Raw genomic sequence first — 14,194 nt, 5'->3', positions numbered from 1 at the left:
CCTCTATTTGTGTACGTCAAAGTTTCAGATAATATGCAAGTGAGAATGAGTTTATGGTACAACTTAGGAAAGGTTGACAGTAGATCAACTCAACGCCCCTCGACCAATGACAATCTCGAGATATAGAGATTGATATCAAAACGGGTCAAGCGTCATTTTTTTTTCTTACATCTTTAATTACGCCCATCATTAGTTAGGACGAAATAAAACTTCCTCAGTCATACCATTCTCTTCCCACCTCCGTGGTCATACCTTACTTGTCACATAACAAGGAATATTCTTTAAGTTACGATTAAAGATAGCATGTATTTTTTTTTCTCTTAACTGCTTTGTGTGTGTGTGTGCGTGTGTGTGTGTGTGTGTGTGTATGTGCATGTGTGTTTGCTGCTTTAATCTCAAATATCTAAAATCAACAAGAATGGACTTAACTCCTTATGCGATCATATTCTTCATATTCATGTGATAGTACTCTATACAAATAGGGCGTGAGTTGGCTCAGTCGGCAGCGCGTCTGCCCCACGATCCTAAAGGCCCGGGTTCGAACCCGAGTCTGGACTGAGCAATGTTGTGTGTAACCATACCGTCCCCTCTAGCAAGAGGCAAAACACTCTGTCCCTGAGATAGGACATAAAATGGAGGTCCCTTGTATGAGAGAGTCACAACTCATGCACACGTAAAAGATCCGCTTCATTCATTCATCGCAAAGAGCAGGGTGTTTAACCCGGTGAAGTGGTCCTACCTCACATCCAACTGGACCCCATGGAAGACCAGCTTAGTGTAGCTGAATATGGGCTATCCAGCCATCTTCTCAGATGGAAATAAACAAACAAACAAACAAACAAACAAACAAACAAACAAACAAACAAACAAACAAAAAGAATGTATAACAGCTCGACGTATACCGGTAAAAAGCACAACTATACATGCAATGCGTCTCGGTTCGATCGAAGCATAATTTTGTATCACGTAACCAACTAAGTTGTCTTGCTTACTGATGTAATTGCACATTAAGCAAGAAACATAACCAGATATTTGGCAGGTTGGATTCATTACGTGTAGAATTTGTTGGATCTTCCGATGTCATGTAAGATTAGCTTCTTTGATACGCACAGAATAAACTCTTTGTTTTGTGAAATGAAATTTGTTTGTGAAATGAACCGATATAACGACACCCCCCTCCATCTAAAAACTAAAAGAGAGCAGCTGTAGCACAAACCAGCTACGATAAAACAGGACAAAAAAAAAAATGCCACAGATAATGTATTCACATTAGGAATGAAAATTTCGATTTGGGGTGCACGTATTTGAAATACTATTCATGTTGCAATCTATACAACGACATCGATCACGGAAACATCCTGAAAGCCTCTGAATGTCAGAACAGGGCTGTACAGTGTGTTTGAAGTAATATTAATTCATCCTGTGAAGAAAAAACAAAACAAAAAAAAAAAACGACGATTCTGCTCTGTTTCATAGTTTTTTTGGTGTCTTCAACAAACAAGACACATTTCGAAGAAGTCGCAGATATGGCATTTGATTTCCTATTTTGTTGAAATTGGTGATTTTGTTTGATTTGCCGGACATGAACACATTATGATAATGCTTTTAAATGATATTCACAGTAAATCAAACAAATTGAATTTCATATGACTCAAGATGAAAGTAAAAAAGAAGTTAACACGATTCCTGAACATTTTAAAACCGAAAATAGTTAATTCTTTTTCGAAGAAGCGTGTCATGAATTATAAATAAATCTTAAAGACATGTGATAAATACACCTTTATACATATATCAGATATTCAGTCATATGGCTTGGAAAAAGTGATGAAAAGAGGTTAGATTCCATACAACATTTCTTGTTTTTAAAGACGTGATTTTACAAGGAGAGATTCATCATTAGATTTGAATAAACTTGATAATTATTCATCAGAAAAGCTGCACTAGTCACACTTTCATCTCACAACGGTTTTCTGAAAGGCAACATCCTGCCTAGTGATACACTTCTCTGTCAGGGATGTATACACACTTCACAAGAAGATTTGACACAGGTTCTGATGTTCTTCGGTTTTCTCGGAAGAAAAACAAAAAACTCCCAGAAAATACCGATTTCCGATGTAGGTTACTTCAGTATAGCACTAGAGTCCTTTGCTATTCTGATCCTGTAGCGCAAATTCATTGCGTGTTACACGTCTGTTGCAGGCTATCCCCCGAGCCCGCGTCTGATTTGGCGCGCAGGAGCTGGTTGGCGTGCACGAAGAACTCGGCGAAGGAGTCCGTGATCTGCTGGACGTTCCTCTCCAGTACGTCCAACCGCGCGTTGACTTCGCTCATTTGTCGCTGTGCCTTGGGGCCCGCGAGTGACTCGGTGCTGGCGAAAACACTGGGGAAAGTCTGCAGGCGATTGGCCGAGAGGGATCCATCGGAGAAGGCACCCGGTGCCACCTGTTTGAGGCGTTCCATCACCTCGCATCTGAAGCTCGAAATGTCGTTCTTCAGTTCTTCAATTTCTCCTATACGTTAAACAACAAGACGGACTCGTCATTTTCTTTTTGCAACCCCTTTCCACAGCGTAACAATGACCACAAGAGGGAAAGACTACTTGTATTCGAAATACTGAAAGTGTTGATAAGTTTGAATCATTGCTGAAAACTTATCTATTCATAATCAATCGTAATTTTTGTTGTTGTTGTTGTTGTTGTCATATTATATGTATACATAATGCTGTATATGACCTGAATTTTTCCGTATTGATGCGCTTAGAAATGTCAGTATTAAGCACTAGTTATTATGTTATTATCATTGTTAAAAACAAACAAATACAACACAGCCGAACAACAAATAAACAAATTCAACAGGCTCGAACAAAAATGTATCGCCACACATGCAAAAAAGAAAAAAAGTAACAATAGCAAAAAAAAAAATGACATTAGTTAGCAACACGAAAATAAAAATTTGCTTCGTTAAAAAAACAATAAGAAGCAAACAGAGAAATTTGACCAAAGTTAATCTTCATGAGATTGAGTGTTAAACGAGTTCGTATTTTTGTTGTTGTTGTTGTTGTTGTTCTCTCATCCGTACCTTCACCACCATCCTCTCCCTCCTTGTCGTTCTGTAGTTTGAAGAGGTAACGTTTGATCACCTTCTTCATTAGACTCTGTCGGGATTGTGGGAAAAAAGGAACATAATAAGTGCATTACATAATATGCGTATTTTATGGAGGCATAATGGATAAGACTCCCGACTCCCAATCGGAGGACCCGAGTTCGATTCCCGCCCAGTGCTTACGTCCTTGGACAAGATGTTTTTTCTCACCATGTCCCTCTAGACACATGTGTATAAATAGGTACCTATAGAAAGCTAGGGAAATTACAGTGGATAATGGCAGGGCCCTCTGGTAGAGCATTGGCAACACTGAAGAGGCTGAACTGGATAAAGAAGACATTATCATTCTATTATTATTGTTATTATTATTATTATTATCATCATTATTATTATCATTATTTTCAATATTATTTCATTTCACTTCATTTCATTTCATTTGTTTCCATCATTCACGGAAAAAAGGACATGACATGCAAAATGAAATAAAGATGACACTAAATATTGATACTATACCAGTCAGTACAAATTACACAATGAGAGCTTCGAGACAATAAAATTTTTAATATAGAATTTAATCTTTATAATACTGTAGTATGGCTTGTACATCGAATTGTAAAAAGAGATCATTAGTACCAGCTGCAGCAATAGTAGGATATAGTAATGAAAGTATATCGTCGACAGGAGTTAAAAGCTAGTACCTTCACAGAAAATATCAGAATGAATTTAGAGATTTTGAGTGATCCACATGTTTAACAGGTCCTCTGCTTTTTAACGAACGTCATCATCAGATCATGATGTACTTTTTTTTTTCTATGTTGCAAAGTATGCATTGTTCTCTTGTCATATATATATATATATATATATATATATACTAAAAGCAACATTTATATGTAGGTTCAATTCATAATTCATCTTGTACTCGCTGTACTCATTTCTTAACTGTTCAAACAATAAGATTTGTGAAAGGCATGCTTTGCATAGTGTTTTACCCTTTTTATGGAGGAAATAATTAGCAGCTGAATTGAATCAAATCGCACTGAGGAAGAAGAAGATTATGAAGGTGATGAAGAAGAAGAACAAGAAGAAGTAGAAGAAGAAGAAGATGATGATGACGATGATGTAGAAGGAGGAGTATAAGATGAAGAGAATAAAGAAAGAGGGTGTGGAAGTTTGGAGTAATAATTTTTACCTCATGAGACGCTACTTGTTTTCGCATACCAGCCCGTCGATTTAGGTTCCCTGTTCCCTGTGATAAATTGAATATACAACATTGGAAATGATATCTTCACAGAGAAAGATCTATCGTAGTATGCAATCGAAATGTAATCAGCCTTCTTTAGCAGCACACTTTTCAGAATATCATCAGACGTTTGCTCAGTGACTTTTAATTCATTATCTACTCATGAGGGATTACTGTACAAATCTTACAAACATAGTCACGATATAAGCTTCTTCTACACATCAAAACATGAAAAAAGAAAAAAACCAACATAAGATTGAGCATTTACATGTGCTGACCCTAATTTGTAGAAAACATCAGCTATAGCATCATTCACTCTGAGACTTAAAACACATCATTATCATAATATGCATTAGTTCTCTATTGTTTACGCTTATCAGGAGCTCTTGCTCCTAATGTAAGAATATATTTATGTATACATGAATTACCATAATTTGTCTAACCATTATATCATCTATAACTACCAGAACATAATGAAGTGCGCTCGTGATATGCTACATAATGTAAAATATGCTTATCTTCGTCCGTTAGATATGATATGAAGTTGGTCATTATTTATTGGTGAAAGACCAATTTCACCGCCTTTCTTAACTCTCGAGTTACTGTTGACTTTGCTTCATTCGTAATTTGTACAATAAATTGTAATACATTACGGTTAAACGTCTGTTCAAAGTGAGTGTGTGTGCGTGTGCGGGGGGGGGGGGGAGGGTGTTGGCATATAAATAAGCAAGTTTACATTTAAAATCTGAGCAGGTGCAGATAAAGGCCATTGCAGACCATTCCATCAAAATGACTTGTATATAAACTGAGGTATCAGAAATCCTGGATAGGTCTTCAAGAAAACGGTCTTTCAATTCAATATTCATACAGTGCACTCGACCCATTATAATGAACACGGTTACAACGAAATTCCGGTGCAATACAACGAAGTAAAAATTCAGGCCACAACATTATCAAGTCTTCATTTTTTATTATTTATTTGTTCGGATATAACGAAATTTCGATATAACAATAGAAAACTGCCGGTCCCGAGGAATTCGTTACAACGGAATTCGACTATATATAATAATTAATAGGGCCATTTCGGCATTTACAGAGATGACAGATGTTAGTGTATCTTTTCAACTAAAGAACCAGAAGACACTAATGCAGCGCTTGAATGTTAATTGCCATTTCTCCGCTAGGCTGTTTTCACGGCTCTTCTAGAAGATCAATCCTTGCTTTGAAAAGTCTGTGTTTTCAGAGGTCATTGCAGACTCATTGCTAACTGTAAACTGGCTTATTATAGCTGTGCCTCAAGACAGTCGTCTTACCTCTAGTCTCAGCTCCATCGATGATCTTCTAATCGAGCGGCAGAACTGTTTCTTCACAAATTTGATTAAGTGCACCACTGATTTGGGACTGGGAATGATATTGAAAGGCGGCGGGAGTGTGGCTCCGCGTTCGAAATACACCATCCAAAGTTTGGAGCGAGCAAACTTCCACTCGACATCTTGATCGTCCTGTAAATTGGTAGGCACGTATGTCCGTTTAATTCAACGCATCAAACTCTCATGCTATCATTATACTGTCAGGGGATTGACCTATGAAGAAATGTAGTCTGATATGGCTTTGAATTATTGGAGGTACGACTGTAAAGGAAAAACAATCCTGAAACTGTGTAGCCTTGCATGACAGCAGAACACTGAAATAAGTATTTATAAGTGAAAATTGTGGGGAAAATGGACGCACACAAAAAGTCATGAACTGTAAAAGTTTAGAGAGTAAGGCATATTGGCAAATCTGTGTGATGCAGGTACATTGTACTGAGGAGCTCTCTATTCGGATTGTACACAAGAATTCAGACCGGTTCTTGGTATGTATATAGGCCTACAGAGTAATATTTATGTTTCTGCACACATATCCTTTCCAGCGGGCATCTTCTGCCAATAAACATATTTTCTACCGATATAAGAATATCAAAATATTTGAGAAAAATGAAAATTAGTGAAATTTTGCGTGCAAAACAAATATCGAATTGCACATGATTTTCTTTTTTTAGTTTTACGCTGTAAACTTTTACATGAAATTATCATATTTTTTATATGAGTTCGATTATTAAAAAAAATTCCCGCTGATTTACTTCTGATTTTCTGTTTGCTTACAAAGCGACATAATTGTTAAATCAAGACGAACTTACAATTGTAAGGGTGGTATCAATTGAAAATCGTATAATTTATAGCAGCATGGGTTTGTATAACTCACGTATATCTCTTGGAAGGAAGTTGTCATCATCGCGATCAGCATATTCAACATCACAAGTGCCATGATGAGGTGGTACATGATGTAGAGAGCGGTGCCGACGATCTCGGTGGTCGTGTGTCCGCTGCACTCCGTCGTCCCCGAGCTGCACTTGACGTCGTCCTGCTCGGCGAGCCCGAAGAGAGCCCACAGCAGGGTCGTCAAGGTGCGGTCGGCCCTAGCAACGAGAAACAATCGGACTGAATGCATAATGACTGAGTGGAGTCCTATCAGATCCTTGACATCACGTTATTGCGTTTTGGTCTTGTATCTTTATCATCATAATTGTTACTATTGTAAGTGTCTCGAAAGGTAACAGTAAACGTGTTTTTTTTTTTTTTTTTTTCATTTGGGCCTTTTGCTGTTCACATAAAACTGTCATATCCGTTGTAGAATTTTAAAGATCCCGTTTTATCTTAGACTAATGAATAATTCTAAAATTCGCGAGGCATTTTATTAAATGAACATTTCTGTTTCTCTTAAAATCCGCACATTAAATTCGGATTTTGCTTAGATGAAATGAATGTAACCAGTTCTGTCTAATCCTTTACCAATACAAGGTTTGCATTGAAATTTATTTCAATGATTACAAAATGATACTTTCATGAGCAAATTCTGCCAGGACTTGATGAGTTAAAAACCTGGTAGCGTGGTAGCATGAAAAGACTGGCCAGGATGGCCAACGACTCGGATAAATGAAGAACTTTGTGCAGCTTTACAGCAGAACACACGCAGCCGAAAGATGTCGACTGTCCAGAGTCGAACGCCATCGGTAACACTCTACTCCAGTCGAGATCCTTCGGTTGTGTGTGCAATATACTCGGAGATCAGTGGTAAAGTTGCACACATAGGTAGAGGGCATCTCAAATATATCCGAACCGAGCCAGTTTTCCCACCCCATGATATCCCCACACTATGCAGTGCTATGAGGGTCTCTAAGACGCCTAAAGCCTGCCGCACACTATACGACTTCGACTATACGACCTTAAGACCATAAGACCCAGTCGCAAGACCTGCCAACGCACACTATACGATCTGACCTTACGAGTAGGCTTGCGACTGTTCTGTCTTCAGTACATCTTTAAAGCGCACGCAGTTTTACTGTATTTTACTGTATCTTGATTGGCTGAAAACCCACGGCCGGTCGTAGAAATTCAACATGTCAAATCTCTACGACTGGCGCTAAGACCCAGTCGTATGACTGGAAACTGGCAAGACTGTGACGTCACACTTCCAGTCTTAAGGTCGTATGACCGGTCGGATCGTATAGTGTGCGGCGGGCTTAAGAAAGGACCAAAGTGGCAGACCTGCCGAACTTGGTGTCGTCCGGGTAGTTCCAGTAGAGGTTGGTCAGCGCGCAGAAGAAGGCCAGAAACACAACAATGAAGACGGCTCCGAAGCGCATGATCTGACCAATCATCCTCATGAGGGAGATCTGGAGCGGGCCCAGGAACTGGTTGACCGGAAGGATGTAGGTGATGCGGGAAAAGCTGAGGATGTTTGCCATCGCGAAGAGCGACTCGGCGATCAGCTGTGGGTCGTAGTCGTTCCAGTCGTTACGATCTTTGGGAGACGAAGGCAAAAAAAAAAAAAGATTTATTGTTTAGCAAATAATTTGATGTCCATTAAACGAATAAGATAAAACAAGGCGAAATAGTCGCACACTCGTCTTCATACCATTGTTTCTTTTTCATATGTGGAATTGCGCATCATACGCAATATACAAAATAAGGCTAAAAGATATGCACAATATAATGTTACGTTATGATATTCCATGACATGTACTGATATTGCCAGAAATGAAATTGTGGATTGTTAAAAACATGCTGCTTTGAAAATGGAACGTTTCTATAATTTATTACAATTGATGAATATTGTAAGTTATTTAATACAGCATAGTAGAGAACCATTTCATTCACCGGCTTCGTCAAATTAAGTTCCTCGTGAAGGCATTAACTAAGTTGTTGCCAAGTACGGCAACACTCCGTAAAGCTCCGTGATCGTAAAAAAGACCCGATGGCTTGGAGCGGGAAGGCTGGTCCGGTTCGGATACAATCAAGAATCCCAGGAAGGAATTGTGTACAGATTTATCACTATCTCTGTCTATCAAAGTATACACACACCCAGCGGAAGAATCTCGACTCGAGCCGACCGTTACCGATGAGCATGAGCTTCAATGCACTATTCAACGTCACGTGAGTTGACTAACACGCGCTACTCACGCCGCGAACCAGGGCATAATGGACTGCTTGGAGGGGGAAAAAGAAGGAAAAAGGAAGGGGAAAAGAGGGGAAGAAGGGGGAAGGGAGGGGGAGAAAAAAAAACACGGATTTCTACAAAATATACTGAAAAATACTTGGTTTTCTGTATATAATCATTCAATTTTGGGACCTTTGACCTTTATAATAGTCAGGTCAACTTGATACTTACAAATACTGACTAGACTTGCACCCTAGAGTGAGAAAAAATGGCAACATATTTCAGGATCCTACTTCAAAGCTTTTAAATCTTAACCTTATATTACTGCATCTTCCACGCAAAAAACAAGTTTTTGTAGATAACAAATGAACATCTACACACACGTAACTCATGACAATTCAGACAAACACCAAGCCATGTATCGTCCTCGCCCACATAAATATTACACTCTGTCATTAAAATGTTGTTTTTTTTTTTTTAAGTGTATTAGTTCTAGAGTTTTACTTCTGACCTTTTACATGTACATTGTTCAATTTAACCAAGTACTTGACAGGCATATATCTTTAGCAGATGTACCCATGTTTGAGTTTTGCGGACATAGCTCGAAGTTGTGGAAATTCGTTATTGAGAGTGAACAATATATGACACTAAATCAGAGAAAGTTCATTGACCATCTGACCTTTGACCTAGTTCCTAGAATATTTACCAATATTCAAACTTGAGCAAAATCTTCAGGTGATATGCATGCGGTGTTAATGTGTGGCTATCATAGCTCTCAATGTGGAAAGTTATTGAGAGTACACCACAATGTGTCCTTTTATTGTTTCAAGCGCTTATTAAGTAAAGTTCAGTGACCATTAATTCCATTAATTTGACCTCTGAATTTGTTGGACTTCACTCATATACAACTTGATTGGCATTTTTTATTTATTTAGCCTACCTAATTTGTGAGTTTGGTGGTCACTGCTCTAATCTGAAAAAAAAAAAATATTGATGAGTACACCTCAATAATAACAATAATGATAATAATAATAATGATTAGACAAATCTGTATAGCGCAGCTACTATGTAAATATACTCTACTGTGCTGTGATGTAACAGAGCTCCTGACATTGCTACTGATTAGACACACACAAAAAAATAAATAACAAATTAATCAAATGCTTCTGAAAAGGGTAAGTCTTCAACAAAGATTTGAAGACAGCAAGTGATGGGGCCTTCCTCATTTTCTCAGGTAATTCATTCCAAAGTTATGGAGCAGCACAGCTAAAGGCACAATACCCAAAAGTTACTTTTGTTTTAAGTGAGGTTGCTTTAGAAACAACTTACAACTTCTGTGTACTTCGTAAATTATGTGAATATGAATATGATTTTATTCATATTAATTCTGACAGACAACCAGGTGCTTGACCATGCAGTACTTTATAAATAACATAATCTTAAATGCAATCATCTGCCTTACTGGCAACCAATGTATCTTCAATACTGTGAGTACTGTGCCTATGAGGAAAAATTTTTCAACCATCTGACATTTGAACTTGTTTGACTTTTACAACCACATTTTGAACTTGATTGGTATCTTTAGGTCATGCACCTGTGATGAGTTTGGTAGTCAGAGCTAAGCCTAAGATCTGTAGAAAGTTACAGAGTATACATCAATATTATGAGTATAGTGCTTATCAGGGCTAGTTCATTGACACATTCACTTTGACCTTTGACCTAGTTAGACATCACTCATATTTGAACTTGACTGGCATGTTTAAGTATGTAGCTGTTGTGTGAGGATTGATGGTAATAGCTCAAAGTTGTGGAAAATTGGAGGAAGATTGGGTGGTATAAGACTTAAAGGTGCAACACTTCTTTCTAGAAAAGGTCTTATCCGGGCTGGGAAGGCCCTTTTCAGGGCCAAACACATAATCTTGAAAATATATGCGGTGCACCTTTAAGCCTTCTACCATCCAATGTTTTACCGCCGCAAAAACCTTCAAAGATTTCATGGAAAGAGTACATCAAATTGTTGATGTCACCATTGACAGAAAAGTGATGTCTGTGCCTCGTTTTTGATGTATGGGAGAGACCAAAAATTTACAATGAACATAAATTATACACATGAACTTACTCGTAAAACACATAAAATGAAAATGAAAGAGAGGAAAACAAATTCAACCTTCATTTAACATGATCTGAACCAAAAGGTTTATATTCTCTTTATTCAAAACTATGATCTTCATTAAAATGAATTTGGCAAGATTCATCAAGATGTTACATGGCATTTTGCACACAGACAATGAATACCTGGAGTGTTTCCAGACGCAACTGTCAAGTACACCATGTTTTCACTACATTATGCTGTCACAGAAAGTCACTTATTTCCTGCGGCAAATATCACATACATATTTAACTGGAAGTGTTTCCTAAATGAGCTGGGCAAGTATGTAATGCCTCTATCAATTAACATAAGTCACCAAAATCATTCAATATAATATTATGCATTGTTATTTGGTACACTGGCAATACAGCTGTATATGCAGGACATATATCCTAGAGGCAACTGGCAAGTATGCAGCCACATGTACAAAGTATTGGTAGCCTAAACAATTTCATGATATAATCATAAAACATTCTGGAAACTGACACATATATGTCTTAATAATGTTCATAATGTTCATAAAAGGTCCCTTACTTTACTGAGCACATGAAATAATGCAACAAGACAAACCAAAACTAGGCCAGGGGAGGAGTCCCCCCCCCCCCCCTCCCCTTCTTAACATTCTGACATTTATGTTATATAATATGTCTTAATAATGTTCATAATAAGTTCATAATGTTCACAAAATGTCCCCTACTTTACTGAGCAGATGAAATAATGCCACGAGATGAACCAAATCTAGGCCAGGGGATGAGCCCCCCCCCCCCCCCCTTATCATTCCTCTACCAATAAACATAATAAGTCATCAGAATCATTCAATATAATATACATTGTTATTTGGCAGGCCTACACTGGCAATACAGCTGTATATGCTGTACATGTTTCCTGAGGCAACTGACAAGTATGCAACTACAGGTACAAAGTATTGGTAGCCTAAACAATTTTATGATACAATCATAAAACATTCTGGAAACTGACACATATATGTCTTAAAGGGGATGGCTAGTAACTAATCAGTGGGAATGCTGGGGATAATTGTTCCAAGCCTTGTGGGATTCATTTTAGAGTACATTATATAGATCTATTGTGTGAAAATCATTTGCTCCAGAATGGTCTCATATTAAAGTAATGTTTCCAGGTTAGCATGACTGTGCAGTGACGGGGTGATCGTTAACGATCACCCCTTCACTGCACAGTCATGCTAACCTGGAAACACTGAACAGCACATTACTTGAATATGAGACCATTCTGAAGCAAATCATTTTCACACATATATGAAATACTCTAAAATCAATCCCACCAGGATTGGAACAATCATCCCCCTAGCATTCTCACTGATTCCCACTGATCAGTTACTAGCCACCCCCTTTAAAAAGTTTCATAATAAGTTCATAATGTGACATTTGAACGTTTTCTCTTGACCTTTGACCCCATGGCAAAAATCTTTCTTTACGAATCATTGGGCAGTGAGGTATGTGTATTCTTGTGCCTAGACTTGTTATTCATCTCCAGGGAATGGAGAAAAAGAGTAATCAAATAAAATGGAATTTTAGCCTCTGAACCTGACCTTTCAGCCTTGACCTTTCACTCAATGTCGCCCAAATCCCAAAGAATAACTGTCAGGCAGTACATGCATATCCACTAAATATCATGATGATACCATGAGCCATTTCTGAGATATGGGAAAAATAGAATTTTAGCATTTTCATTTGACCTTTGACCTCTGATCCCATAGGCCAGAATTTTACCAATGCAACTTTATCAGGTAATATGTATACAGACAAATTTTTAAAAATTGACCATGGCCATTGACCTTGAACATGTGCAACCAAAAGTTGAGAGGCGCAACTTCCTTCTCTCATACTCACTGTTTATGCCAAGTTTCATTTGGATACCTAAAATGGTTCTTACAGGGAACCAACCTCAAAGAGAATTGTGGACTGAGTAAATTGAGTATTCCCTTGTTTTTCTGAAAGCAGTTAGTCATGTGCTCTTTCATCATGCTAGAAAAGTTAATTTTGGTGGAATTTCTTTAATATTTTTTGAATTGTTGTCCACAAATACGTCATAACCTCTAGCCTCCTTATCCAGCGGTTCCAACACCAAAACTTTAAAAATTCAAAACTTTTCCATCACTTGTCCAGTTTTCCTAAAACTTTCACTGATGTGTTCTACTAATGTTGCTGCTATCACTCAATCCACATCGCTCTTTGGGTTGGGTTCCCTTTAAGTTATGCTGTCCACAAAACTGATTACTGACTGATGGAAGGAGGGATGGACAACCCCAAAATAATGTCTCTGGTTACAATTTGTGGAGGAGGCATCATAAAAGAAAAAATGATTACATTTTTTTCATCCACCAAATTTACCAAAAATATGCCTTTTTGTGCAGTTTTTAAAGTGATTTTTCAGCAAATTGTGACATTATGCATACATTAGCATAAATTGTTGGTTTTTTTTTTAAACAAAAACAAAAACACCCAACTTTACAGTTTTGTATGTACTGAATTGCAAGGGGGGGGGGGCTGGGAGAGCTCTGCTCTCTTGAAGACATCTGCAAACATACATTACAGAAAAATAACCCAACCAAATTAAAGTGTTAAGGATATATCAGTCCTTACATTCTGAGTGAAATTATGTGACCTTTTCACACACTAGACCATGTACAGTGTTTTTGAGTTGGCATGATGTTGTCCTGATGGAAAAACCCATGACTTTGCTGGTAATGAATATTATTGCTTGAAATTATAAAAAAAAAGTTTAGTACCTTTAAAGATATCAAGAGCCATTGTCAACTTTCTCAAGGTTTCATTTTCCCAGGTTAATAATATTAATCATGAAAGATTACTGCTAGTTCATGCAAGTGTGCTAAAACAAGTTTGAACAGACAACCCAAAATCTTTTATGATGAGGGTATCATGACAACATGTCACTGTCATATAATAAGATATATAATGCAAATATTCTGTGATACACAACTCACATTTAACCCTTCCTAATCCAAGTGTGGGGTTGGAACTTATTTGTCCCCCTCCTCAGATCTTGACCTCCAATCGCCCGACAATGGGGAAAATGGGGGAGAGGGTTGTTTGGGCTCCTCCTTAAGATCTTGGCCATCGATCAAACTATCGCGGCGAAAATTGCCAGGCATGTTCCCTATCGCATAATCTCCAAGAATAAAGAGGTATTTTTTCCAAAAACATGGTTGTTTTCTCTAAATTATG

At 37.8% G+C, this 14,194-nt stretch overlaps 1 protein-coding gene across 1 annotated transcript in view; it reads right to left on the bottom strand.

Moving 5' to 3' along the window:
- Positions 1-2,172: 2,172 nt before the first annotated feature.
- Positions 2,173-14,194, bottom strand: part of LOC140239668 (short transient receptor potential channel 7-like) — a 39,403-nt gene continuing 27,381 nt past the window's right edge. The window contains exons 8-13 of the mRNA XM_072319498.1: positions 7,930-8,185; positions 6,587-6,800; positions 5,673-5,844; positions 4,292-4,362; positions 3,079-3,154; positions 2,173-2,510 (exon numbers count right to left, since the gene is read on the bottom strand). Of these exons, the coding sequence (XP_072175599.1) occupies positions 2,173-2,510; positions 3,079-3,154; positions 4,292-4,362; positions 5,673-5,844; positions 6,587-6,800; positions 7,930-8,185 (1,127 nt within the window). The remainder of the gene's footprint in view (positions 2,511-3,078; positions 3,155-4,291; positions 4,363-5,672; positions 5,845-6,586; positions 6,801-7,929; positions 8,186-14,194) is intronic.

Source organism: Diadema setosum, chromosome 16, assembly GCF_964275005.1.
Source record: "Diadema setosum chromosome 16, eeDiaSeto1, whole genome shotgun sequence".
NCBI lineage: Eukaryota > Metazoa > Echinodermata > Echinoidea > Diadematoida > Diadematidae > Diadema > Diadema setosum.
This window is presented reverse-complemented; position numbering and strand designations above follow the sequence as displayed.